The sequence below is a fragment of the Aptenodytes forsteri genome, unplaced genomic scaffold, assembly GCF_000699145.1.
Source record: "Aptenodytes forsteri isolate BGI_AS27 unplaced genomic scaffold, ASM69914v1 Scaffold38, whole genome shotgun sequence".
Taxonomy (NCBI): domain Eukaryota; kingdom Metazoa; phylum Chordata; class Aves; order Sphenisciformes; family Spheniscidae; genus Aptenodytes; species Aptenodytes forsteri.
Window position 1 is genome coordinate 912,812 of NW_008795704.1, and position 27,230 is coordinate 940,041.

At 50.7% G+C, this 27,230-nt stretch overlaps 1 protein-coding gene across 1 annotated transcript; it reads right to left on the reverse strand.

Moving 5' to 3' along the window:
• Positions 1-4,797: 4,797 nt before the first annotated feature.
• On the reverse strand, positions 4,798-25,675 carry GGT7 (gamma-glutamyltransferase 7). The gene is made up of 16 exons (XM_009283254.1): positions 25,461-25,675; positions 25,167-25,290; positions 24,695-24,921; positions 23,126-23,277; positions 22,017-22,131; positions 21,431-21,498; positions 20,672-20,745; positions 20,020-20,213; positions 15,708-15,795; positions 14,830-14,957; positions 12,634-12,722; positions 11,695-11,847; positions 11,046-11,163; positions 10,187-10,324; positions 9,118-9,217; positions 4,798-7,554 (listed from the first exon to the last, which is right to left on the reverse strand). The coding sequence occupies exons 2-16, from the start codon at positions 25,180-25,182 to the stop codon at positions 7,391-7,393; spliced, it is 1,824 nt and encodes a 607-aa protein (XP_009281529.1). The 5' UTR covers positions 25,183-25,290; positions 25,461-25,675; the 3' UTR covers positions 4,798-7,390.
• Between the last annotated feature and the right edge of the window lie 1,555 nt (positions 25,676-27,230).

Sequence of the window (27,230 nt, forward strand, 5' to 3'; positions counted from 1 at the left end):
GGCTGCCAGGGCAGGTCCTCCCGCCTGAGGAGAGAGCCTGGGCATCGCCTCCGGGCGGGCGCCGGCCGTGGGGTTGGCGTCCCCGTCGTCAGTGGATGAAAAGTGTTTCCTGGATGAAGTTTAAGAAAAAATAGTAATTAAGGCCTTTATAGGCAGTTACTAGGAACCAAGGTTTTTAATTCAGAGGAACTTTTCATCCGAAGGTTTCGGACTTGATAAATGTCAGTGAATCGTACTTTCTTTAGTTTTGTTTTACCACTGGGGAGATGGGAAAGAAGCCAGGGAGTGACCCGATACGGACTCAGCGAAGGCCGCAATGCTGAATTTTAATTAGAAGTCTGTTTATCTGGTTAACGAACAGGCCCGCGGTCCCGCAGTCCCCGGCGGGCAATGCTCACTCCCTAAAGAGACACCTCAGCACGCGGGGGGGCTTTGCAGCAGAGGTGATCCCCACAGAACAGCTCGCAGGACACAGCCCTCCAGTTTGTCTCTTCCTACAAACCTTGTTGATATGAGAAACGATAAATTAATGTAAAAAGACGGTGGCACTGCAGAAATGCCTGGTTTTCTTCCCGATGGTCATTGCTTTAAGCAGAAAGCTATTACCTGGTGGTGGTAAAGAAGAGAAACGCGTGGCAATTACTATTTCAGGCTAGTAAAATAATCACAGGACCTTTGTGGGAAAAATAAAGACTTTGGTCCTGCAAAAACACGTATGATTAACGTTAGTAACTGGAGCAGGTCCTGCTGGCTTCAGGAGGGGTGGTGCAGGCCCGTGCGGCTGCACAGCTGGAGCCAGCCCTCGCAGACCCCCCTGGCACGGGCTTTACGCAGATTACTGCAGGATAAATTACATGAAAAGAGGAAAAAGTTTTTTTATTTTGCAAAACCTTTTAAATACAACAATCCCACAGCTCATTTGTCACTATAGCTCACAACACAGAAAAAAATCTTTTTTTAAATTGACCTATAAATGCATTCCATAAAAAAACCCCCAAACAAAATAATGAACATCATGGTTAGTATATGACTTATCTTAATAATTAAATATTGTTGGTGTGTGGAAAGCTGCAAGCAGATTGCTTGTTTCCTTCACAGTCGCAGCTCTAAAGCTCCCTGCCGGCAGACAAGCATTGAGTAATTCTTTACTGAAGGATTGTCCTGCTCATGCCTTTTTCCATTTACGTCTTCCCCAGTTTCTGGGACGGGGACCCCACCTCCAGCACCTCTCCGGTGTGCGACGGACAAGTGAAAAGCCCTTCCGCAAGCCCCGGGAGGCCCTCAGAGGTGTCAGAAGAGGAAACGGGGCGTCAGTCGCAGCAACGAGTATCGTTCATTACATCTGATTGTCTGTCGGGGAGTTTCTGCTTGCGTTAGCGTGGACGGTTCCCATGCTTTGCCTTACTCTGCTCCTGTCTTTTGAGACAGGCTGGAAATGCAAGGAAGCTGAGAGAAGACTTCTTCAGTACCCGAGAATTACCTTTCTTCCGCACTTGCCTTCGTGCGTTCCTCTGTTCCAGGAGCCACTTCTTAAGCCAGCTGCATTTAACATGTTCCTCCTCCAGCCTGATCTTCCCCAAAAGGCTCATGCATTTCCCGCTCTGGCGCAGTTAGATCAGAGTGCCGCTTCCAAAAAATCCCCGTGTTTCCCACTGATGCTGCTGTGCTTGTCTTGCAAGATTGTCCTTCAGGTTTTTTTGTTTGCTTGGTTTTGCATGTATTACCTACATTCATACCGGGCACATCTCGTATACCATAGCAAACAAGAACAAGTAGAACACTATTTTTCAAAACCCGAGTTTTCTGATGGCACAATATTGAGGTATCTCACTGAGATCTGCTCGAGCCATCTAAGCGCTGTGCCTTTCTGATCTGGGCTTGAGAGGGCCCACACGAATAACTTTCCTGTGCCTAATCACACATGGAGTTTGCAAACAAGCCCTTCCTTCGTTAGCAGCTTGGTGCCTCGTACATCCACTTAGCACTTTGTAGCACGCTGCTTCTGATGATGGCTTTTCCTTATCCTTCTGCTATTGGGAAAGACCAGAACTGTCACAAACTCCACACGATTAAAATTAATCCCCATTCTCTCAAAACAGCTTTGCCACAAGTGTAAGGAAGTAAAGGGAAGGCAGAGCTGAAGGGATACCAGGGTGGCAGGACACGACCAAGGACCCTTCTGAGGCATCTCTGCTTAAGACCGACAGCTGGAGGAACCCAAAGTGGGTTTGCTATACTGCATATTGCAGCTAGCCAAAGGCATGCGGCTCACTGGCTGCCGATGAGCAGGAGACCGGCAGGCACCTGGCAGTGGTGAGAAGGGAATAATGTGATGCGGAGGACTGCGAGGGGAAGAAATACAGGACAGCTCAAGCACTACCACCCTGGCATTCTGCTGCCTGCATGCTCAGGCGTGTCTCTGCAGCAAGGTGCACTGCAGGCAGATCTCCAGAGCTGAGGTTATTGCACAGCCTGGATCCATGCTGTGAAGCTTAAACTTTTCTAGATCTTGCCTGGCCTCTGTACACCATAACCAAGACGGGAGATTTTTTAGGGGTTAGAGCTGTCCCGTCATTCTGTGTTTGTGGAGCCCCTCTATGAGCAGACCCTCATTTTGGTTTGGATTCTGAAGCTTTGCTGCAAAACAAATGATACATGCTAATACAACATCACCTGCAGAGGAGGGCTACGTACAGCACACAGAGACAGCTGTTTGAGCTGCTTCATTGTCCACAAACAGAACAGAGAAATGCATTTGAGATCACAACAGTCAAAACTGTGGTTATATTTACATGCATTTTCAGATGACAGTATTTTCAAAGTAAAGGTATTATACAGAAAAAGTAGGTAGACTCATGACCAGCTTTAGATTTTTCCAAACTTAAATATTATACAATGACTTGAACAAAATAATTTCTCCTCTAATACCGGTACGATGCTCGCTTAGAGAGAAGGAAGGGAGACCTGTTGCATTGCAGTCACAATCACTTTTGATCTGGGATTTTGTTAAACTGTGAGTGTGTCGAGAAAGAGAGAGGTGGGCAATTGGCTACAGACGTGATGGATAGGGTGGGAGTACCACAGGAGTCATCCGCTCCTTGTCGGCTCCAAGGAGATGGAAGGGTGAGAGTCGCTGGGTGGGGAGCCCCGGCCGTGCTGGGGGCAGTCCTGGTGGATGAAGGGTCACGGCTGCCAAGCAGTTCTTGTCAAACGGGATATTGCCCCCAGGCAGCAGGGTCAGCTCTGCGAGGACAATCTGCATCTAAAAATGCTGTGGCCACTGGAGGGCCCTTCTTGGGCAGCGTGTTTCAGTGCTCGAGTGCTCCTACTCCATAGGCTCTTCTGCCCTCCGCACAATGTGTTTCATTTTTAGATAGTGCTCTGCCTCTCAGAGCTCTTCATTCCCTGGCTAGCGTGCAGATGTCCATCACTGAAGTATGGAAGATCTTTCCAAAACCGCTGTGATGAAAATACCTGGGTGCTACAGGGGCTCTTCCCGCTCCACCTGATTCTTAGCAAAACCTTACAAAATCTTCGGTGTTTTTGATGTGTTCATGAAAGAGATGCAGGTTTCATCTCATGGTGTTTACCGACGCCCAGCCCCCCTTCCTCTCCAACAAGTCAGTGTCCGGGATCAGTCCATGGAAGCCTGTCGAGTTGTGCAGCAGGTGGAAGGAGGCTCTGAGATGGTCCAGAGGGACCCAGCAGCCACCTGGAGGGTCCAGCTCCCCCCTGGCAGCCAGCCGACCGGCTGACGCTGAACAAGCGCTTTTGGACTCGCCGCCCCAGCTGAGGGACCCCTCAGAGAGACACTGGCAGAGCTGCAGCAGAGCTGTAGGACACCAGTCATCATCCCCAGAGACTGGGGACCTGAGCCTGCTGTCCCGGTTATGGTGACACCAGCTGCTCTCTGCCCTCACCTGTGCCTGGCAGTCCCCGGTCCCCCGAGGCACGGAGGGAGGCACGCTGCCGGAGGTGCTTGCTGGAGTGCAGAAACACCCGGTGTGCCCAGGGCCACTCTTGGGCTGGTCTCACGCCCACGCCCAGGGGCAGCAGGGGATCCCCGGCCCTTCCTGCACCTGTGCCGGGCGCTGCCCCAAGCCACACCGGCAGCGTGGCTCTAACCACCCCGACAACCCCAGCAGCATCTGCCCCCGTCCAGACCGGTGGGAGCAAGGCAGGCTCCAGCCCCTCTCAGTGTCTGGGCACGGGACAGTGATGGAACAAAACGGCATGGCCGAGGGGCTGGAGCATCCTCGTCCCCCCTGCTGCAGGATGGCAGCGCTGACTTCCGCCTCGTCCCCCCTTTAAGCTTCTATATGCAGCGATCAGTGCTCGATGCATACAGGTGAACAGCGGTATCTAAAGCTAGCGAAGCACTGCTTGTTATCTGTGCTCATGAACGTCATCGAGCCTTTGTGAGGAATACTGATAAATTGAGGTAACACTTAGCGGCAGAGCTTGTCTCCAGCTTATCCCGATGTAAAAGCCAGTATACGTTGACGGAGAGCAATGCAAATGTGGGCAGAGACAAGCTGATCACGTACCAGATCATAATAGTCATATTTGGCAAAGGCATCTTTTTTTTCTTTTCTTTATTTTGTTTGGGTTTATTTTGTTCCTTTAAAAATTTTCTTCATTGTTTTTCTCAGCCACTTTATATTTTGTATTTTGTGTTCTGAGCTCCTCACTGACACTTTCATGCAAAAGTTTCAGGACAAATTCTGCTTCAGAGCTGTTAGACGTCTGCAATAGCTGGGTTGAAATCAATGCAGTTACTCTGCACACACACATCTCCAGAATACGGCCCTTTATTTCACAATGTCTATCTCACCTGTACAGAAGGAAACATCGGGTATTTCTTGGTACCTCACATTAAATTCATCAGATCTCATCACAACAGATGGACTCAAAGTATCGGAGACACTGGGCCAATTAGCAGATTAAAGGTTTCCATATCGAATACATCTGTGCTATACTGATGCCATTTTTAAACAGAGAAAATGGGAAATAATTCAAAATACTTTTACTTCTCTTAGCCATAACCTAGGGGCCTAAGTCCCATCTTCCAATTATTTTAAATTTTCTCTTTTTTGCAACATAGGCCATGATCCAGCAGAGCACTTAGGAACATGCTTTATTTTAAGATTCTGAATAACTGCTGTGAAATTGTACCTTGGGGCGTGTAAGTGCCCTTTTGAATCAAGACCAGAGTCTTTAACTCCCAAATGAATACACAGTTTCCAGCATCAGAAGTGAGTTGGTGAATTCAGTTAACAAGGAGGAATTTTATCTTTCAAAGTGTTTTGTGATATTCCATGCAAAGTACTGAAGCAACGATGACTTGACCACTTATTTTGCAGCTGTGCACAGTAAACCTCCATGCCCGAGGGATAGATCACTGCTGTACTGTACCAGAAAACCCCAAATTTCCACCAGTGAGATTCAACGCACAAAACTGCATCCTTCCCTTCCCGTGAAACCTGAAGAAGTCTGCTCTAAGACACGTAAAGTTTTATAAATGCTCCGACTTCGGGCAGTGACCAACTCTAGTGCTGATAACAAAAAAATAAATAAATAGATTTGATGCCCCTGTGGCGAAGAAAGTCTCTTCTTGCCCTGTGGGCAGTGTGGTGGCACAGAAGACAACTTCCCAAAGACAACGTTGTACTTCCCCCGTCTCTCAGCTGAGGCCACTGACGCATTTGTAACAGAAAATACCATTGATGTTCCCGTCTGCTAGGCAGCTGTCGTGCTCTTCTCATGGGTGGCTGCGCTTCAGCGGAGCATAAAAGTATCTCTGTCCTTCCTCGGTGCAACGTGCAAGGCTTCACGTAAGATGCTCTGAGATCCTCAGCTGGCAGGTGGCAGGAGCGATTAGTCCGATTATCTGCCGTAGCACCCTGACCGCCCCAGAACGACCCGCACGCTCCCCGTCTCAAATGGCAACGAGTGTGAGAAGGTGCGTTACAAACAGATGGGTGTTACAGGGTCCCTCAGGAGGGTTGGGGGTGACTGGGGTAATCATCAAATGAAAGACCAAGACAACCATAAGCAGACATACATATATAATATGTACAGTGGCCATAGATGCATTTGCACCATGAAGGAAATCATCACATTTTAGACCACAGAAAATGATCAAATTCCAGAATTTTTTAGTGCCAGGTGCCTCGGTCTAACTTGCTAGTAAAAAGAGAAGGAAATGTCCAAATGTGGGTTGAATGAAGTGGTGCAGCTGTCAGATGTGGTATTATTTCTTCACTCTATTTCAGACAAGAAATGCAGAAATATTCTTATACTTTGCACTACGTGCTGCAGACAGAAGATTCCCTCAGTAGTGTTTGGTTTGTTTTGTGCCTTCTCTCTCACCCTCTTCAGCTTTTCCAATAGAGCCACTAATATCAAAATACGGAGCTGAAGTACGGGCATGAGTTCAGTAAGCAGGAAATCCCAAGCCTCTCTGTAGGGATTACACGATTCAGGCTTTCAGAGCAGACAGATAAGGCAGTGTAAGGAAAGCCCTGAACCTACCTAAACGCTCTCCATGTGGTTTTCAGTCCATGGTCTGCGGATTTTTACAAGTCTGTGGAGTACTGCTAAGATATCTCCAAAAAGTATCTAAGAAAATTAAGCCCATTACCACTAAGCTTAAATTCACCATGGAGGAGGCTGAACCTCTGTAAGAACTATTGGGGGTCCAGAAGTTGTTAGAAGCTGAAAACCATTGCTCCGGTTACAAAATCAGACTGCCAGTGAGCCTGCGCAGCGACTTGATTCAAAATATTTACTCCTGAAATTTAAGGTATGTAGCGATGCGAGAAAAGGAACTAACACAGGAGGCTGCACGCTGGTAAAAATCAGCTGGCCCATACGGAGTATTAAAGGACTCCCCAGTATTCCAGCTACAGGCACCTGCAAACACTACATTAGGCTGTATTAATTATTGGCTTACACAAGAGGCAAAGAATGAACTTGGGAAAGACAGGGAGATGAAGATGACAGTATCATCATCAGCTGTTTTTTCCTTTGCTAATGTTCCTGCTCACTAAAATTAAGATGCCAGCTATAATTGGGCTTTTGAAAAGACTGAAATTATTTGGCAAGACTCTGCCAAAAGAAAAGTGTGCTCCCTGCACTCCTGTAACAAGGACCGGGCTGCTTGCTATTCAAATAATTTAAAAATAAAAGAAAAAAAACCCAGAGTGCTGTATGTTGGTGCTGCTAACCCCTCTGGTGTCATCCTGGGTGGGGAATGCGGAAAGTCTCCTCAGCAGTGTGTATGCGGGGCTCCTGCTCTGGGGATGGAGAAGGGGCCATTTCAGAACACGCACGTCACTTGGGTTGATTTGTCTAAGCCTTGTTCAGTGAACACATCATCTGGGAGGTGCTACAATATTGTGGCTCCGGCAGCATCCACGCTCCTGGGGTCCTTCAGGCCAATGATTAAACTGTTGGTCCTCCTGGCCCCGTGAACTAGGGAGACCACTTTGACTTTATCCACTTGATGGCCCCCGGCTACAAGAAATTCAATATCTTCTTCAGGAAATTCACCTGTAGGGATTTTAAAAGAGGAGTTTGTAACTGAAACTACTGTTGCCTCTGATGCAAAGCTCTGTTCTAACCCTGTTGGGATCTGCAGTGTGAAGGAAACTGCCTGCAGCCTCTTCAGAAGGTGTCCCAGCTAGGGCAAGCCAAGCGGATGAGGAGGACCAGCACTCACCGCTCCGAGGAGCAGTCTTTCAGCGCTCAGCAGCAGAGGCTGTTCAGAGCTGGGCAGTGCTCTGTGCAGTGGGGGAAATGAGAGGATCCAGAAGACCATTTAAAGACATGGAAGATACTCCTCTTTGGAAAAAGGGGAAAATACGTTGTTGGCACCTACTGTAGTTATTCTTCTTACAGAACACGAGGCAGTCCCTGCTCTTAAGAGCTTAGTTACAAATAACAGTATGAACAGTTATTAGTCAAAATAAGATGCAAGGCAGCTCAAAACAAATGATAGTAAAACAAGTTGCCAAGTGACAAACTTTGTGATAAGCCTTCCAACTTCCCCTTCACGTATTTCTTAATCTTCCAGCCATCTACCTTAGGTTGCTTGCTCTTCTGCTTTTATTTTGTTTATTTGATGTTTTGTAATTTCTGTATGAACAGAAGTGCCTGAAGATACGAAGCTGGGGATGCAGCTGAACAAACCGAGCAGGCACACAGAAACCCCACAGTTATTTAAGCTATATACATTGCAGATGTGTCTGAACATATATCTTGTTGATGCCAAATGTCCAAACCCACAAATTAGGACCTTTTGAAGTTCTGGATTTGTTTTAATTACATTCTAGTTTCCAAGTCTGCAGGTCACACTCAACAGACATTTTTAGATTTTCCTCTGAAATGGGAAGGCCTAGAAACTTTGGCTATTTTGTGTGAAATGAGAACGAAATTTCACTTATGGTTCACTCTGGTAAGGTATGGGGCTTTGTGAAAAACACCAAATAGACCAAGACTTGTAATAACAAGGACAAGAGCTGGCAGTACAGTCTCCAGAGCGTCAGCATTGATGCTGCATTTCCAGCACTGTCAAGCTACAAGCCTTGCCATAAGCCTTGTCTTCTCCCCAGCTGGTGGAGTTAAGAGACATGGACTGGAAAGCGAAAAAGTATCATTTATGGCAGTGGTAATAAAGTGTAGGAAGATCTGCTAGCTTTCAGGACCTGTCTGGGTGAAGCTGTGGTTGCAGTCTTGTTTATTTGGATATCCTCAGTGGCATCAGATCGCCAAAAGGTTTTAAGGACAGGACAAGGCTGCTACCAGGAGGTGAGCTGGGACAGAGGGAGGGTTGGGGAGAAGCACCTGAAAGAGTTTGGACAGGTGGTGTTGGAGGGGCCAGGGAGCATTCCCAAGATGAGAGGGAGAGGGCATGGCTCAGCAAGGGCTCCAAGCTTTGAAGAAGCTAGGTTGCTTTCCGTCTTCCCCAAAACCCTCCGCACCCACGGGGGACCTTAGAGCACGGTGAGCTGTGCGCTGGGCTGTCACACTTCCACAGCAGTGTGCTAAGAAAATCCTGCTCCTTTTCTAAACACACTAGATTTAGGCTGCACCACACCCCGTGTCCATACTCACTGTCAACTTGCAAGGTGTTGGACTGAAGCTGTGGGTGAAGTCGACCAAGTGACAAACTTTCACTCAGATTCTTGTTAAATGTCAAAACATTTACCAAAACCTGCAAGAGAATAAAAGATCCTCAATAATTAAAAAAGTAATGAGAACAGGAGAAGCCAACTTCCCGAGCATCCCCCTAATTGGTGGCTCCAACATCTGCAAGATGCAGCAGGCAAAGAAGATTTTGAACCGTTTACCAAACTGCATGAACTAACGCAGGGTTTTGCACGTATGAAGAGGCCCTTGAAATATGGCCTGTATATCATTGGTGGAAAAGCGGTACCTTTTCAGGATTGCATGGGCTTTTTGTCACATAGTTCCTGCTAAATTAGGAGAGTTGTGTGTCTGGAACGTGATGTAATCTCTAAATACATGTTTGTTTCAGCCAAGAGCTCAGCACGTGACTTCTCCAAACAAAGCATTAGGAAGCAATGGTTGGCTTTAGTTTTGCTCTGAATAATGCCTTCCAAAAGGTAAGGAAAATGGGAGCCATTCTTGTTGTGCCTTTCTTTTTAGCAATCCATTGCTGTTGTGCATGCAATCAAGCTATTGGCAAGTACTTCACCTCATTACAAATCATAAATTAGGAGAAGCTGCCCAATTTATAGCAAGTGCTGAGCAGGGAGGAAATCAGTTGGGAATGCACTAAAAGGAGCCCGCCAGTCTCCTGCAATTCTCTGAATACAAAATGCTCTTTTTTTTTCCTAATGATCCTGAAGATGAGCTTTGAACAGGTATTAGAATGACGCAAAACCATTACAGATTTTGCCAAGGTGCTTTTCCTCTACAATTATGAGTGGTGCCACCAGGAAAGGTCCAAGAGAAGTAAACCGGTAGCTCTTAGAGATTTGAAAAAACCAAATGTGTGGAACTGGTGACATCAAAGACTGAACTTGTAATCCTGCGGCCACCAGTTTCAACACAGCCTGGGACATTAGGAAGGGAAAGCCTGTACTGCAGGAGGGGACCCTACTCAGCGTTGAGCTCAACAGCTGCTCTGAGAGGGTGGGTGCCCAGACACAGCCCTGACCTGAACGATGCTGCTCAAGGCTTTGTCCCCGTTGTTAGCTCCCAGACATAGGTACGTCCCGCACATCCCCTCGGACGGTCTCACGATGGTGGGCAACAGGAAAGACAGGGGCCGTTTCCGAGGCTGAATGAGATTTTGCTGCAGTTGAAGAAAAGACACACCAAAAAATTTCAACAAGCCAACTAAAGCTTTGCTGGTGCTCAAATTGTGCAGGTTAACTTCTTACTCTTTATGCTTCAGCCAGCAATTGCACTTGTGTAGTTTTACAAGGCTGACATCCTCACTGCTGTGATAATGCTCTCTGATGTTAACAGGATCTGTCCCGTTCATGCCGTGGCTCTCTTTTACAGAAGGTATACGAGCCATTCACCCACTTCTAAAGTACCAACCCAGCAAAGTGGGATGGTTTTAAATACATGGAAAGAAGAAACAACAAGGCAGCACTGGCAGCCACCGGTACTGGTCTGTAATTGTTTCTTTCCAAGACCCGAAGATTTTTTTCCTGCTATCTGTTACTTTTATGAATTGCTGCTCTGTGGGTTTACAGAGAGTCCTTAATTCAAGTCCACAGAAAAGGATGTTTGCTTTAAAGTGCATCTGGACTGCAGGGAAAATCAGTAGCTGAGATGTGCAGCGTTGTTTGATAAAACTGCATTATAATGATAACTGATACACATGAAGCCTTCTGTTTACTCTGTTTCAGCGGCTCATATAATGAAAAAATAGGATCTTTCTACAGACTGTTGTCTCTCAGTTATTAATAAGGCATTAAATAGCCTCCCTGTTGTGGAGATGAGAATAAAATTGAAAAAAATGGTACGGACAGCTCAAATAAAGAATTTGTCATGTCATTCATTACCGGCCTGGGAATGGAGTGGTTCATTGTTTTATTTTGCCAGGAGAAGTCCAACATCTGGCTGTTCAGGAGGACTCCAGAGGGTGTTATTATTCCACTGCCAAAGGGACGATTCAAAGAACTGAAAAGAAACACAAAATCTCATAAAAATCCTCCCAGAGACTTTTGTACACCTCGAGGCTTTCGGGACTCCAATTTTCTGTCCCATCTGGGCTTGATAGAGACTCTTCGGTAGTTCTTTAGGGCTGGTTAGATGTGAGGAGTGAAAGTCTCCATGTACTTAGAAGCAGGAGCCATGTGGGCAATAGCAGCTCTGTCCCTCCCTGTGTTTAAGGATTCACCTCTAGGTGATGGATCTGTCTCCATGCCCCCATCAGACCTCAAATTTGGCCATTGCCTCTTCTCCATGGAGCAGATTCAGGCCAATCCAGACATGTTTCACTGCGAGAGGGCTGTAGGATTGCACAGGGCAGAGCAGCACCAGCTCACACATCTCCACCCCGTCTTCCCCATTTCTCCTGTTGCAGGACTACCTGGGACAGAGCAGCTCAGCTGCCCCAGGTCTGGTCCCATCCTGTCCTGTTGAACCTGCTTTCTTCGCCCTGCTCCCACCCTCTGAGTACATTATGGAGGGAAGAAGGAAATCCTTTACCTTACAACCGCAACAATGAAGTCATCGGGTCCCATGACAAGGACCTGGCTAGCAGCAGGTCCGCTCTCCACGGAGAAGTGAGGCATGCGGAGATCAGATGAGAAGGACTGGGAGTCATTAATCAGCTGGCGCAGGGAATTAGCTTCTGATTTACTTCAGCAATGAGGGAGGGAAAGAGGAAAGAAAGCCATGAGTCTAGGAAGCTGAACATCTCTTGGTCTCTCTGTGGGGGTACATCTACACAGCTACTGGCAGTGTCTCCCTGAGGGGGATGGCACTGAGGACCGGGAGCTCCTTTGGTTCACCTGATGGAAGGAGACAAGACGGCTCAGTCTGCACAGAGGGGCGACACCATGGACCTCCCAGGCTCTGTCTACAGTGGTAAACTCACCCCCAATGGACGAGGGGTGGCACCACACGGCTGAATGCCAGTCCTCCAGGAGGAGGGCAAGTCAGGTCCAGCTCTGGCCACCAACCATGGCTAAACCTGGCTCTGAGGTGGAAGGCTGGGCTGAAACCCCAGGCCTGGCCTCTCCCGCGCATCTGGGTGTACCACAAAGGCACTGAGCCCCACGGTGGGGAAGGGAGAGTCAGAAACTGCATGTGTGGCCATGACCACGTGGATGGCCATTTGTCCAACGTGCTGAGAAGGAATTTTTAGAGGGGTGAGAAAGAGGGAGGAACCCTCAAGATCAAGCTGGCTCCAGGAAACCTCTGTGTGAGGACATCCCATGAGCCATCCCCAGAGCCCCGTGGTATCAGCCGTGATCCTTGTGGAAGAGTGAGCCCTAGGAGGACGCTCAAGGACTGAACTTTCCTCAGTAAAACAGAGGTAGAAAAACCTCAGGTTTCCCTGTGCACTGAAAAGAGCGAATCCAGGAATGATATCCAAACCACACATCTTGCAACTGTCACCGTGCCTGTCAGCCTCAGACCTACCTCACCATGCCTTCTGCAGCGTGAGTGATGGACACATCATCAGATGGGTCTCCCAGGCTGCTAGCTAGACTCAGGGCTATTTTTAATGTCTAAATTGAACACACAAAGAAAGAAAGAAAGAAAAACATTTAGGTGGCTCTGGAAATACAACTTTTGATACTCTAAACAGGAAGAGGTACTTGGTCTCCTGGCATGTTGGCTAAAGCCTATGAAGAAAAATGTCTAAAAGCCTGGTCCTGGGAATACCTCAGTGCAAAGTGCTGCCACACACCAAAGGGCACCAGTTTGGCATGGCAAACTGTGTGCTGGGGGAGCTGAGCGCATCCAGCAGTGTTTGTACAAGGTGGAACATGTCTGGCAGGAGCCGACCAGCTGGCTCAGCCCGGCTCAGTGGTTCAGCTGCATTGCCAGCTGGCAGACAGGGTCACCAGGATGCCACTTACTTTATATTTCCATTCCTGAGTGGTCACCACAACAGCAGAGATCACACTGAATGCCAGTGGGACAGTGGGTCCCAGGCTCGCCGTTGCCTCTGGTCGGCAGCTCCACTGGCACAGCACCACTGCTGAACAGAAATGAGCTATTCTGCTCACCAGCTGCTACCCATGTTCCTAGTTGTAAGTCATCCAAAGTGTTTGAACAGAAAGCGTTAGTCCCAGCACACTTAAGGGAATGATGGTGTAAAAAGAGGAAGGGATCTGGTTTCTCATACATGCAGAATCCTGCCTAAGCCAGTCCATTAAAAATGGGAAGATGAAATTTCAAAAGACACAGTTTATCCAGCCCTGGTTTTACAGTGCATAGCCAGAGGGCAGCCACAAGGAGAAATGGGCTCTTCAATCAAGCCAGCTTGTGCCTAGCAGAAATGCACTAGACTTTCAGCTTGCAGGTCATGCCATTTTCATTCAAGATTCAAGACAGTACATTACCCTGCAGGTAGATAGCTAGATGTGACTTCTGTTTTGATACGTGCCACGCATCAACAACTTCTCCTGAAGTGTCACCATTTATCTTCTGATGTACAGTGTAGAACATGATTAACTTGTGGAGAAGGTGGCGTTTCCATTAGTCTCCTGACCACCATACCATACGGAGGATGTACAAGAGGCTTGGTGGCCAAGGAAGAGCTCCACTGAAACAAGCAGATCACGTCCACCCCACAGGCACAGGTTAAGGACATCTTGGTCATGGCTGTCTCAGGGCTGGACTATCTGGTGCTGACCTAGCACTGAATCTCAGCCATGTGTTCAGCCATGTGATCCCAATAATCAGGGTTACACGTCTTCTGAAGTGACTGCCCTTTATCTGGAGGTTGCTGTTCCTCAGCTGGGACATGATAACCAATGGGTGAAACTCTTGGCCTGGTGCAAATGCAGAGCAAATAGATTCATCCAAGGCTTCCTGAAGAGAGCTCAAAAATAGCTTAGGTGAGTCAACCTTCTCTGCCTCTGCACAGGCCTAGCAGTGTGTAACACCTCCGTTTGTTGCATTTTTGCTGAGAGGCAATAACTGCCAAGCACCCACTGTCCTGCCTGCTACAAGGATGTGGTTACACCCTTGCTTAAAAGTCCCAACTCGTAAAGCCTGGCTGTGGATCTGTTAAACATCTAAGAACATAACTCTGCTTACAGAGCAGGAAACTGAGCACTTGCTTGACTTCCTGGGAAGCTGCAATGTTTTGGTAGGGCTGACAGCCCTAAATACTGGAAAAATCATGATCTGGACCACTGAGATCATGAGGTGGGCTAAAATGTAAAGATTTAAAAAAACCATAGTGTTGGGTCAGTTTTCCTTGTCATCGCCGCATGTAGGTTTTTGCTTACAGCATGACATTGCTGACTCTCCTTGCAGTGCCCTAGCAGTGCTCTGGTACGGCCAGGGCCACTGGAGCATAAGAGGTGGAGGAAATAGATGGGACCACCACCAGCTGCTTGTGGGGTCATTCTGAAGAGATGATCGCATACAAGAAATGGGCAAAAGCCACAGTTTGTTCTTCTGAAAAAGCTCTGCCTAAGCAAGAGGCTCCAGGATCTGCACCTACCTGAGGCAGCAGCACAGCTCAGATTTACACCTTAGCAGTCTATTTGCTCATTCTCCTCTGGGAATTACCTACAAACATTTTTGTACAACCAAGGAATAAATAAATTATTCTCTAGCAGCTCAAGAAATTCAGCCAAATGTTGAACCTCCTCTTACCTCTGCCATCCAGTGCAAGATATTCCCCCTGGATACTTGACTTGTGATGTTAAAGCCCTCAAGGATGTTCAGTGCTGTGATCAGTGCAGGACCTGCATGTGGAGGTGGGGGACTGAAAACAAGATGACCTGTGAAGGGAAGAAGAGAGGAATGAAGCTGCTTTTGTCAGATACTGTCCAGTTATAATACTTTCCCATAAGCTAGTGTCCTTGAGGACAGGGAAACCTTTCCAGATTTAAGGAGAAATAATGGAAAGCAACATGATTTGAAAAGGATTTCCCAAAACATTCCTGTTGTATCTTTCTGTTTCTTTATGATGGATAAAGGAAGCCCAAATAGGGATGCTTTTTTTTACATCTGAAATTCAGTTCTTGTTGGTAGGCTGGTTGGTTTCTGGACTGCAGTACGGAATAACAGAGATAAAATGGGTTTGCAACATTACAGCTATAAGGAGAGTAAATACAGGGATTTCTGGAAAAGAATGACATTTTAGAAACTTTTTGCATAAACTAAGTTTTTCTCCCTTGTAGATCAACTTTGGGAACTGTCTTCAGATGTTGGCACCAGCCTACGGTCCAGCTTCTATCTAGACATTGCATCAATATGTGATCACGTTGCATCTTTACACCCTAACACTATCAAAATACCATTGGTCACTATCAAGGAAAAAAAAGGCCCATTTCAAAGTGCTGAAAATCTCCTGAATTGCCTACGATGCATCAGTGTCAGTAGGCAATAACAGGAAACTCCCTGGAGGGCTCTTCTGCAGACACCTCAGCACAGCTTTGACTTCAACTCTTGTTAAATACTGTCGCCACCTCTTGCCAGGTGAAGCAAACTTTTGACTGGAGTTGCATGGCAATGGGTCAGGCGTTCACCTCGGTAGACTGTGTGGACGGGATTCTCCACTGTGACACTGTAATTGCTGAAGTCTTCCTCCACCAAGACTCCTCCGTAGTTGTGGACCTGCGTAGGAGAGCAAAGCAGCGCATACTGAGAAAGCTGGGTCAAGGCTTTCTGTGTTCCTTGTGCTGGCCCAGGTGAACACACACCACACTGTCAAACAAATACCATTGAGATTCCCAAGCCAAGTGCCAGGTTCCTCAGGATACCCTGAAAATCTGTGCTTTCATGGCCTTGGTGGCCTGGCTCACCATTCACCACCGCTGGAAGGCTCTGCAGCTCACCTCCAAAAGCTAACCCACCCCATGGGTGCTCTGAAGACATTCTGCCTACCCATGGGGATGGGGACTGGCACTGGCACCGCCTCGCAGCCTTCTCTCCCCTGGGCGACAAGCATGAGTATGTTAAAGGTTATGAAGCATTTGAATACTGCCAGGCTAAAAGATATATATGGATCCAGGAGAGAAGGAACCTGGGTGTATCAGGTCACCATCACTAGAAATCTTTAGCATACAATTCCTGACCTATTTTAATTATTTCAGGTGATAGTGATCTGCTGTACCCTTGGTCTTTCTGTAAGACTCTCCTAGAGGTACAATTTACTGGGCTTGGTAATTTTCATGAACATAGTAAAGATGGGTAATTCCCTCCACTGCAGGTCTTCTGTGGTTGAGTCATGATGGAGATGAGGCAGGACCATCATAACTGCACTCTGCTGATCTTAAAATCCCCTGAAGTAGGTAATACTCTCAGTCAGTGTACAGGTGCTACTGAGCTCATGGGCCAACTCTTTCCTTCCACCCAGGAGAAGCCACACAACCTGGTGAGAGGTTCTGCTGGGGTGAGTTGCTGCTATGAGTCCCTGGATTCCCATCCGAAAACGGGCAAGAAGAAATAACCTGTGCATGCTCTGATTTCTAAACTAGCCAGCTAACTTGGCAAGAAAACTCTTTCTCTGGCAGAAATGGATGAATCACTGGAGCAGGAAAGCTAAAGCAGGGCACGTTGTGGGGGGCATGTCAAACCACCCCAAAGCTGCAAAAGAAGATGTATCCCCTACTTGGGATCCCTGCCCCCTTCCCAAAGCAGTCCCAGGTTGAACCCAATGGCTGAGATGAGCAGGCAGGTGCCTGTGCCAGAAGCTGGCTCCCTGGAGCTCGGCCAGCGGAAAGCCCAGGCAGAGCAGCGGGGAGTGGGGCAGGAGGAGCCTGATGGCACAGAAAGGGGAGAAGCCGTGGTCCCCCCCACACTGCAGACACCATCTCAAATTCCCCAGAGAATACTTTTTTGCACCTGTGCCTTCCCGCCACAGGATGGTAACAAAGGGTAGGGTGTTTTGGAGCTTTACTTGATTTCACCACACTAATGCCCTCCCTTTGCTGGAACAATAAACACTGTGGGAAGCCAGCACTTTGCTCTGCTCTGCAACCAAAGCTGGAATTGCGCGCTTGACCCCAGAGCTTGCCAGGGTCTTTGGTGTTGCAACCCTGGGCCTTGCTCCTCCATAGAGAGTTTATGCTTCCCTGCAGCAGCCCTCAGGTCAGGGGAATGGGGTGATAAAGCAGGGTTTAGCTGTGGAGGTGCACCATGAGCTTGGGACTTTTCCTGTTCCTCGTTCTCCACCACTGCTATGGTTCAGGTGAACCGTAGGAGAAGATTCCCAAACACAGAATTCACAAATGCCTAAGGCTTGAGCTGAATGAACCCATTCCAGATTACTGATGACATGTTGAAGGTGCATCACTTGAGCCACGGTGGTAGGGAAAAATGGTGTCACTAACCACCCGGACTGCAGCTACACAGGTATAAAAGTTGTTTGGTTTTTTTTTACCAGAATAATTACTTTGTTTGTTGTTGCTATTTTTTCCAGAGCACCTCTAACAACAGGAGTTAAACTAGGGCAACCTTAAGTGGGACCAAACCTGTCTGATCCTCTGCTCACAAGGCTCACAGTTTTATTTTTAAACCACCTTCCTGGAGTCTATATTGTACAGTCCCATTAACAACAAAAATTTGCTTCTCAACAGTGGGGCTGCTCTCGTTATGGGGAAAAGGGGGTTGTCACTAATACTAACACCCAGAACGGGTCTTGAAATTGGGATTTTTTTTCCTTTGAAAAAACAGTCTGTCCTGGTTATAAAGGAAATGGAGGTTTCACTGCTGTAGGCTGTGGAAGTGACCTGTGTGTCACCTACACCACTGCAGTGACAGGGACAGGAAAGGAAAAGAAGGCTCCACGCATTTGTCCCCATCATTGTGCTGACACTTGGCTATGGCTTATCTCCAGGTTGTCACCTTAAGCAGGTGACATGGCAGGTGGCACCCCCGCCCAGGCTGTGCCGTGTGGTCTGGGGCAGAGACAGGGACAGACACGGCTCACCTCAGAGATCATCTCCTGGGTCAAGTTTCCGCTGTAGAAAGCTGACACCCCTTCTGCCCCCACCAGCTCCAGGACGGCCGCGAGGTCCAGGCGCCTGACGAGCATGCCAGGCAGCAAGGGCTGGCCGTCCGGCAGGAAGATCTCCCGAAATTTGTCAGAGTAGTTCAGGTCCTTCAGTTCACTTATGGCTTTGGCTGTGGGCGAGAAGGGGAAGGACATCCAGAAAAGCCAGGGTGCAGGAACGCGCAGGGGACCTGGAGTCAATGTGCGCCTGATGGGGACGTTGCCTCTTGCCCTATTTCAAAACTAGAGGGAGGCTGGATCATGCATCCATTAGAGCTGGGAAGGAAACCCAAAGAAACCCCAGTGCCCCTCCCTGGCTGGCCCTGGGTGGCTGCTCAGCGTGGGCTGCTCTGACCTGTCCCTGACCAGCGCTGGGGAAGGGCTCCAGTTTTGCTGCCACCACGCTTTCCCCTTGCAGACCGTGGCTCATGCATTGCTCAGCTCCCAACACCATCCATCTCCAGGTCCAAAGAGCCTTAATTTCCCATGAATAACCACGTACATCCCCAGCTGCCTCGCACCCGAGCACAGTGGCCAGTGTGCTCCTCTGTGCTAAGCAGCCACCCTTGCCTCCCCATCAGGTACTCACCCAAATCGTGTGTGACATTAAACCCATCCTGGGCAACACCAGCCACAAGGCCCAGCAGCTCGGACCACAGGAGTCTGCCAAAGGAGAAAGGACAAGGAGAAACGTGCCTTGGAGGGGTGCAGCAGGGCAGGGTGGTGGGGAGCAAGCGCAGGGCTCGGCTCTGCGGTCCGGGGGCTCCTGAAAGACCAAACTGTGGGGCCAGCGGTGGCCAAAAGGAGCACTGAGCTTTCAGTGGGTTGTTTTGTTTTAGCAGGATCATCTCAGTGCTCCACGACGTGCACCAGAGAGGAATATCAGTGCAAGGACAGGGGAAGGGGCATCTCTGGAGCAAAATCTCAAGCCAGGCCCCAGCCCTGAGCAAGTCATTCAGATCCCTCCCTCCCTATCCCAACAGGGCATCAAGGACAGCCACACTTCGTCAGGGGAATGGGGTGATAAAGCAGGGTTTAGCTGTGGAGGTGCACCATGAGCTTGGGACTTTTCCTGTTCCTCGTTCTCCACCACTGCTGTGGTCCAGGTGAACCGTAGAAGATTCCCAAACACAGAATTCACAAATGCCTAAGGCTTGAGCTGAATGAACCCATTCCAGATTACTGATGACATGTTGAAGGTGCATCACTTGAGCCACGGTGGTAGGGAAAAATGGTGTCACTAACCACCCGGACTGCAGCTACACAGGTATAAAAGTTGTTTGGTTTTTTTTTACCAGAATAATTACTTTGTTTGTTGTTGCTATTTTTTCCAGAGCACCTCTAACAACAGGAGTTAAACTAGGGCAACCTTAAGTGGGACCAAACCTGTCTGATCCTCTGCTCACAAGGCTCACAGTTTTATTTTTAAACCACCTTCCTGGAGTCTATATTGTACAGTCCCATTAACAACAAAAATTTGCTTCTCAACAGTGGGGCTGCTCTCGTTATGGGGAAAAGGGGGTTGTCACTAATACTAACACCCAGAACGGGTCTTGAAATTGGGATTTTTTTTCCTTTGAAAAAACAGTCTGTCCTGGTTATAAAGGAAATGGAGGTTTCACTGCTGTAGGCTGTGGAAGTGACCTGTGTGTCACCTACACCACTGCAGTGACAGGGACAGGAAAGGAAAAGAAGGCTCCACGCATTTGTCCCCATCATTGTGCTGACACTTGGCTATGGCTTATCTCCAGGTTGTCACCTTAAGCAGGTGACATGGCAGGTGGCACCCCCGCCCAGGCTGTGCCGTGTGGTCTGGGGCAGAGACAGGGACAGACACGGCTCACCTCAGAGATCATCTCCTGGGTCAAGTTTCCGCTGTAGAAAGCTGACACCCCTTCTGCCCCCACCAGCTCCAGGACGGCCGCAAGGTCCAGGCGCCTGACGAGCATGCCAGGCAGCAAGGGCTGGCCGTCCGGCAGGAAGATCTCCCGAAATTTGTCAGAGTAGTTCAGGTCCTTCAGTTCACTTATGGCTTTGGCTGTGGGCGAGAAGGGGAAGAACATCCAGAAAAGCCAGGGTGCAGGAACGCGCAGGGGACCTGGAGTCAATGTGCGCCTGATGGGGACGTTGCCTCTTGCCCTATTTCAAAACTAGAGGGAGGCTGGATCATGCATCCATTAGAGCTGGGAAGGAAACCCAAAGAAACCCCAGTGCCCCTCCCTGGCTGGCCCTGGGTGGCTGCTCAGCGTGGGCTGCTCTGACCTGTCCCTGACCAGCGCTGGGGAAGGGCTCCAGTTTTGCTGCCACCACGCTTTCCCCTTGCAGACCGTGGCTCATGCATTGCTCAGCTCCCAACACCATCCATCTCCAGGTCCAAAGAGCCTTAATTTCCCATGAATAACCACGTACATCCCCAGCTGCCTCGCACCTGAGCGCAGTGGCCAGTGTGCTCTTCTGTGCTAAGCAGCCACCCTTGCCTCCCCATCAGGTACTCACCCAAATCGTGTGTGACATTAAACCCATCCTGGGCAACACCAGCCACAAGGCCCAGCAGCTCGGACCACAGGAGTCTGCCAAAGGAGAAAGGACAAGGAGAAACGTGCCTTGGAGGGGTGCAGCAGGGCAGGGTGGTGGGGAGCAAGCGCAGGGCTCGGCTCTGTGGTCAGGGGGCTCCTGAAAGACCAAGCTGTGGGGCCAGCGGTGGCCAAAAGGAGCACTGAGCTTTCAGTGGGTTGTTTTGTTTTAGCAGGATCATCTCAGTGCTCCACGACGTGCACCAGAGAGGAATATCAGTGCAAGGACAGGGGAAGGGGCATCTCTGGAGCAAAATCTCAAGCCAGGCCCCAGCCCTGAGCAAGTCATTCAGATCCCTCCCTCCCTATCCCAACAGGGCATCAAGGACAGCCACACTTCTTAGGGTCCAGCTAAAGAGAGAATGAAAATACACAGACATGCATTAAAATGTCCTGTGCCTATTTCTAAGAGAACATTTATTGTCCGTCTTGTTAGCCAAAATTTCGCTTTGCAGAAAACCTGACCAAGCTGAATTCTTTCTTTTGTTAAATGAAGTACCAAAAAATGAACATATTTTTCAACACAAGCCTCCAAATACCCCTTAGCTAATGGTTTTGATTGGTGGCTGAGAACGTGGTCTGATGGCGAGGGCTCGTGTGCTCCCAGCAACCCCCGCGGAAACCCCAGGGCACAGCCTGCGCAGCATGAGGACAGCCCACCTGTGCCAGCTTCGTGCCTTACCTCCCATGTAACTGGTGCGCCTGGTGCATTCCTTGTATCATGCCTGGCACCCCCACGAGCAGACCTGGCTGTAAAATAGGAAGGACAAAAAGGAATAGCAGTCTTCTTCCCAGGAGGACACGAGACATGGTCCCCAACTGCAAGTCAAGGAGAGTCATGTTCACATGGGAAGTGTCTGCATGGTCTTTAGGAGGGGGAAGGAGGTCTGTAGCAACACACTAAATTAGGGAATAAAAGTTTTTGGAAGGAAAGAGTCAAATTCAATCCTGGTCTCAACTCAGTTTGGTCAGGAGAAATAACTCAGCAGAATGACATGGGATTGTGCTCCTTCCTGGGACTCTTGTTCTCGCAGCTCCCCACTGCCGGAGGGACATGCCTCTTTACTCCCCAAGCCCTGCAGGCTCCAGGCATTTTGGGGCTGCCAAAGAAGTATTTTCCCTGGACTCCTCATGTCTGTAGGGCCCGGGATCTCCCATGATGGGAGAGGCCTCCTGTCGCTTCCCCAGGCCCAAGAGTTGCAGGGAGAGCTGGACGCATCAGCCAGCTACAGCCCTGGAGGGGTCGGCTGTGGGACGCTGGTCCTCACCTTGGTACCCTTCTGCAGGTCCCCCTCCAGTGGGATGCCCAGGGGAGCCACCTCACGGAAGTCGATCACCCAGCTCCTGTTCTTCCGAATGTCGTGGATCAGCATCACCCCACCCCTGCAGCGAGACGGGGATTACGGCACGGCACCAGCTGTCCCTGCAACAGCCGCTGCCGTAAAGCCAAAATGAAGAGTGCGGGTGCCACTGGGGCCGGGGCCAGTCCCGGCGTGACGGGGCCATCGTAGCAGGTCACCAGCCTCAGCAGTGACCCAGGGCTGGCCAGAGGCGCAGGGGACTGCTGCTGCCCTTCCCCAGAGAGCAGTTCAGGACAACCGAGCCAGGGCCAGTGCGGGACGCAGGCAGCCCCTGTGCTGAGCCTGCAGCAAGGCTGGATCAGTCCCTGCCAGCCTGGCCAGAGGGCCACTGGCTCTGTTCCACTGCCAGGCTGGGATTATGTGGGATTTTCTTTCTAATCCGAGGAGTTTTGCAACAAAACAGGGTTTTTGCTTACAACAGCAATCCGTGGCGCAGCCTGGAGAAGCTATCAGGTGGCGGTGTTTTATGCAATGCTCCCGAGACCTCCTGCAGAGCCAAGAGCACCAGGCTCACATGGATGCCACCCTGGGGATGAGGACTGGGAGGAGGCCACCCCTCGCCGCCATGCCTCCCCTGGCTGCTGCCCAGAGCCAGGCTCGGACCTCAGCCTCCTGTTGCAGCAGGAGCAGAGCTTATGGAGGGAAGCACTCAATGTCTGAAAGCGTTGGGACAGAGCCCAAGGTGTTGCAAGCTCCTGGCACACTTGCAGAGGGGCTCGGCAGCCTGTGGTCACTCTTCAACCCTCTCGAGCCCGAGGCTTGGACTTTCCTGGCAGCCACTATGGCAGACGCAGCTTTTCCCTCCCTGGGGGTCTCTGTCCCTTGCTGTCAACTCAGTGCACAGGAAGGGTCCCCGTCCCTGTGCAGATGTGGACACGTCCACCACCTGATGTCAGAGACCTGGTATCACGTGCTGGGACTCGGGCTACTATGAAGGAACGTCTCAGCTGGTGGGGAAACCACCTGCTTAAGGACAACCGCAGACGACAGCACAGGGGTGAGTGATCAACACTTACCCGCCGATCCCCGACGTGTGGGGGTTGACGATTCCCGCACAGAGGGCCGAGGCGATGGCTGCGTCTACTGAGGAGCCCTGCTTGTTGAGCACCTCTATGCCCAGCGCCGTGCAGCGGGCAGCGTCCGTGACCACGGCGCCACGGTGGAAGATCTGCCAGAAGAGGAGAGTGGTTGTGCCCAGGGAGGGGTGCTGGTGCCGCCCAGATCTTTGCCCAGCTCTGTGGGACCTGAAGCCTGAGGCCAGCGCCAAGGCTGTGGCTGATCTGCATTTGCAGGTGCCTCCAAATGCCAGTGGGAGTAATATGTCCCTTGGCACATCCCTGCACCAGGGCAGCTGTGGCCACTCTGCATGTAGCCGTGGCCATCAGCTCAGCCGGCTTTCAACAGCAGACATGCTAACCTGGTGGGCCACATCTCACCCTGTCCTCCACAACCCCAGAGCAGGGTCGGACTAATCCTCGAGAGCAATGGGCGACAGCGTGCTGTCACTGCACTGCAGCAATGCGGTCACTGGAAACAGGAATACAGCTGCAAAGAATGCAGCATCCCCCCCCAGTACCACGGCTTGTTCTCATCCTTCCCTGGTGCCAGCACCAGTGCTAATGCAGTCACGGGAAGTTGTAAAAGGTTCATTTTAACCCTACAGTACAGATTGCAGCATCTCAACGTGAGCCAGAGTGGCCTTGGGAAGTGCGAAGACAGAAGGGCCACAGCAGGCTGGCGGGCAGGACTGGCCCTTCCAGCGGTGCCACGAAAGGGGCTGCATTGCACAGCCTCCCTCCGGCGCCACACGCCAGCCAGCCGTGGGGCCAAGCCACTCCACTCCCAATGGCTGCGTTTTGCATGCCAGTGAGAGAACAATAAATTAAAAAAAAGCAAATCTCTTTCACATGGACTTGCAGGCAACTCTGCCCTGCTGGGCAGCATATGGAGATGATGGTGACCACTGGCTGCCCCTTGGCCCTTCTCAGGCTGCAGTACTTGGCAGGAGATGTTCTGCAGGAAGGTATGACCCCATGGCCATGCTGCCTTTGCTCTGCAATTTAGCACTGGTCTGTGGGACAGATTAGCAGGAGGTTCAGCTCTGTTTTCAGCTATTCCCCTGCTTGGTCCTGGACAGATTGTTCCAGAGGTGAGCCTGGGCATACAGATCCATAAAACTCTCTCCAAGTGGAGATGTACGAAAGATGCCTATTGCTTAACTAAGGGTTGCTTTCTGAAAGCATTCACATCTGGCTCAAACCACAGCTGGAGACACAGCAGCGGGACACCATTTCCCCCCGGCAGCACCCCCAAACCTGCCAGGCACGGCCATCTACACCCCGGCCGCGGGGCAGGTGCCGAGAGCCCAGCTCGCCTCTCCGAGCACAACCCCCAGCCGCAGGAAAAAGCTTTCAAGACAATTTGGGGTGGAATTGCAGAGAGAGACTCAGCACCCAGGGTCTCACTGACACTGGCCGGGGCTCACCAGCACTTACCCCGCTAAACTGCTGGCAAGGAGGAAAGTTAGGGAGCTTCTCCTATTTTTGGAGCCAAAGCCCGACTGCAAAGCCACTGTTTCGTCTTACCTGAGGGTCCCCAAAATAGATCTGCATGATCAGGGCCACCGTGACTCCTGTGGCAAAGGTCAGGCAGGCGGTGATGATGACAGTCAGCCCATCCTGCCGGCAGCTGCAGTCTCCAGAAAAAGGGTCCTTGCTGGTCTCCTGGAGAGGGGACACGTCCTGGCTTCCCATCTCTGATGAGGACGAGGGCAGGCGCTGGAGACGCGCAGACTTCAGGAAGGAGTCTGGGTCTTTGTGGGCAGCAGGGAGAAAACAAGTGTTAGTTATTGAGCAACACGGGGCTCTTATTGCAGTGTTTACCCAGTGCTAACATTACACCGTGCCCCTTCCAGCAAGGCTATTACCTTCCCTATTGATCTCAGCTCTCAAGAGACTTTCTGGCTCAGATGCTGCTTTAGGTCATTTTACTGATCCCTTCCTTTAGCTCTAATTATTCCAAACTGACTTCCCTGGAGATTAAGAGGGGCAAAAAAACCTGAATTTTGCTCCATTTCAGTCCATTCATCAGTCTTCAGTGATGGGCCCACAGTTACTGCTCCGTTTGGAAGGGTTCTTAACACAGCACTGACTTGCAAACAGGTCTCTGAAATGCAGCAGGACTGAAGAAGAGGAAATTAAGATATAAAAAAAAAAAAATCCAGCAGCCTTACTTGGAGTTATGCTTGAGCTAAAGCACCTGAGCAAAACAGAGGCGAAGCAAAACGTGTGGCCTGGGAACAGGAAATACCTCTATGGAAGCATGGCAAGGTGAGGGCGGAGAGGAGCAAACCTGCAAACCGGAGGGCCTCGGGGCATCCGCCCGCTCTGACGGCAGGAAAGGCTCTGCTTTAATGTCTTGCTTCCTCCGGCTGACGAGGCCCACTGTGAAATCAAGCTGCTCGCCGAACACCCAGCTCCGAGATGGCAAATGCAATGGGGCAGGGTTTTGCCTGGCATGCGCCAGACGGCAAACAATGCTCAGCAGGATGAAAAAGTCTCTCTTTTGCTCTGAAAGATGCCTTGAATCTCTGCTTGCGTCAGCTGCTGCCTTTGCGGCGGGAAGGACGCTGGCTGAGCATGCCCTGCCTGTGCATGGGCACTGCCAGGCACACGGAGCTGCTGGTGCAGGTGCGGGGACGTGCCCGTCCCTGCCGGGCACCGAATGGGACCAAGCGGCTCAGGGCATCATCCAGGGCTCCTGGATGAATTTTTTGGGGGGCTGCCGAGAGCCAGTGGGGGCTGCAGTGCCCCACGCATCTGTGATGGGAAGGAGCACCAAGTGGAAAAGACAAGATGAGAAGCTTGTCCCTCCACACAGGGGGATGTTTCCCAGGTTTGGAGTAAGGGAGAAGGGAGCGAGCAGGAAACCCCACATCCCACATCACCCCGCCGTGCCTCTCCGTCTGCTCTGGCAGGCAGCATCCCCGTGGGGACTGCCAGCCCTGTCCTTGCCATGACATTAAAAAGACCTCCAAGGCACAGCTCTCCGGGGGCCAGGCGGGGAGTTAGTTTTAATTTCAGTGATGCTGCAACCAGGAGTAAACCCCCTGCAGCCAGGGAATCCCCCAAGGGTGAATTTAATCTCATTCATGCTGTGGTGATTTAGGAGCGCAACTGGGAAAGGCTCAGCTTTCCCAGCCTGCGCCTCCGAGCACACGCAGAGCCCCTCACCGGCACGTCTGGTCTGAGTGAGCAGGGCCTGCAGCGTGCGGGCAGCGTGGGAGGCCTGGCTGGGGGTGGCGATGGGCTGCGGTGCCTCCGGCGGGGGCCATGACTGGCCTTGGCAGGGGGTGCCATTGGGGAGGGATGTCACATACAGCCCCTGGCACCCCCCAGTGGGGCACCAGCCCCACCAGTGGGGAAACAGTGAGGAGGAGCAGCAGCTCCTCCAGCCACCCCACGCACAGGCAGCCGGGGAGACCGGGAGACCGAGACCCCACGCCTGGCAGGGTGCCGGCACAGCCAAAACCGCACCAAACTCTGCTCGTGCTCCGCATGCGAGACAAGAGGCCTCGTGTTTTCGGCAGAGCTGTTCCCGCAAACCTGCATGCGGCAGCTTCGCCCCGACAGCGCAGGATGGCATGGGATGAGAACGGACAATGGGAACTTCACCCCGCGGTCACAGCGGGACAGGGCAGAGGACAAGGGGCACGTGGGGCCTGCTCAAACGTGGGCCTCGGGGTTTTGGGGTCGATGGGGCAGAGACCTGCCCGTGGGCTATGAAGCAGCCCCTGGGGTGAACGGCAACGTTGCTTGGAGAAACATGACATGGAGGAGAAAAAACATTTCTCTGAACTATTGAGAAGGAAACAATGAATTAAAAACAGGCAAAGGGTTTTCTCAAGGATCAAAGGACCACCTGACTTTATTACAGCCACGCACCTGGCAGGAGGGATCGCTAGCTCCGTGCCAAACCCCTGGTATCTCTGGCTATCTCCCATGCCCGCAGCTCCCGGCACGTCCCCGCAAGGTAAACGAGGGGCCGGGGAACACGAGGACGTGGGAGCCCGGCGAGCCCCCGCTCCCTGCGTGGGGGCCAGGGCCAGGGAGTCCCTCGGCC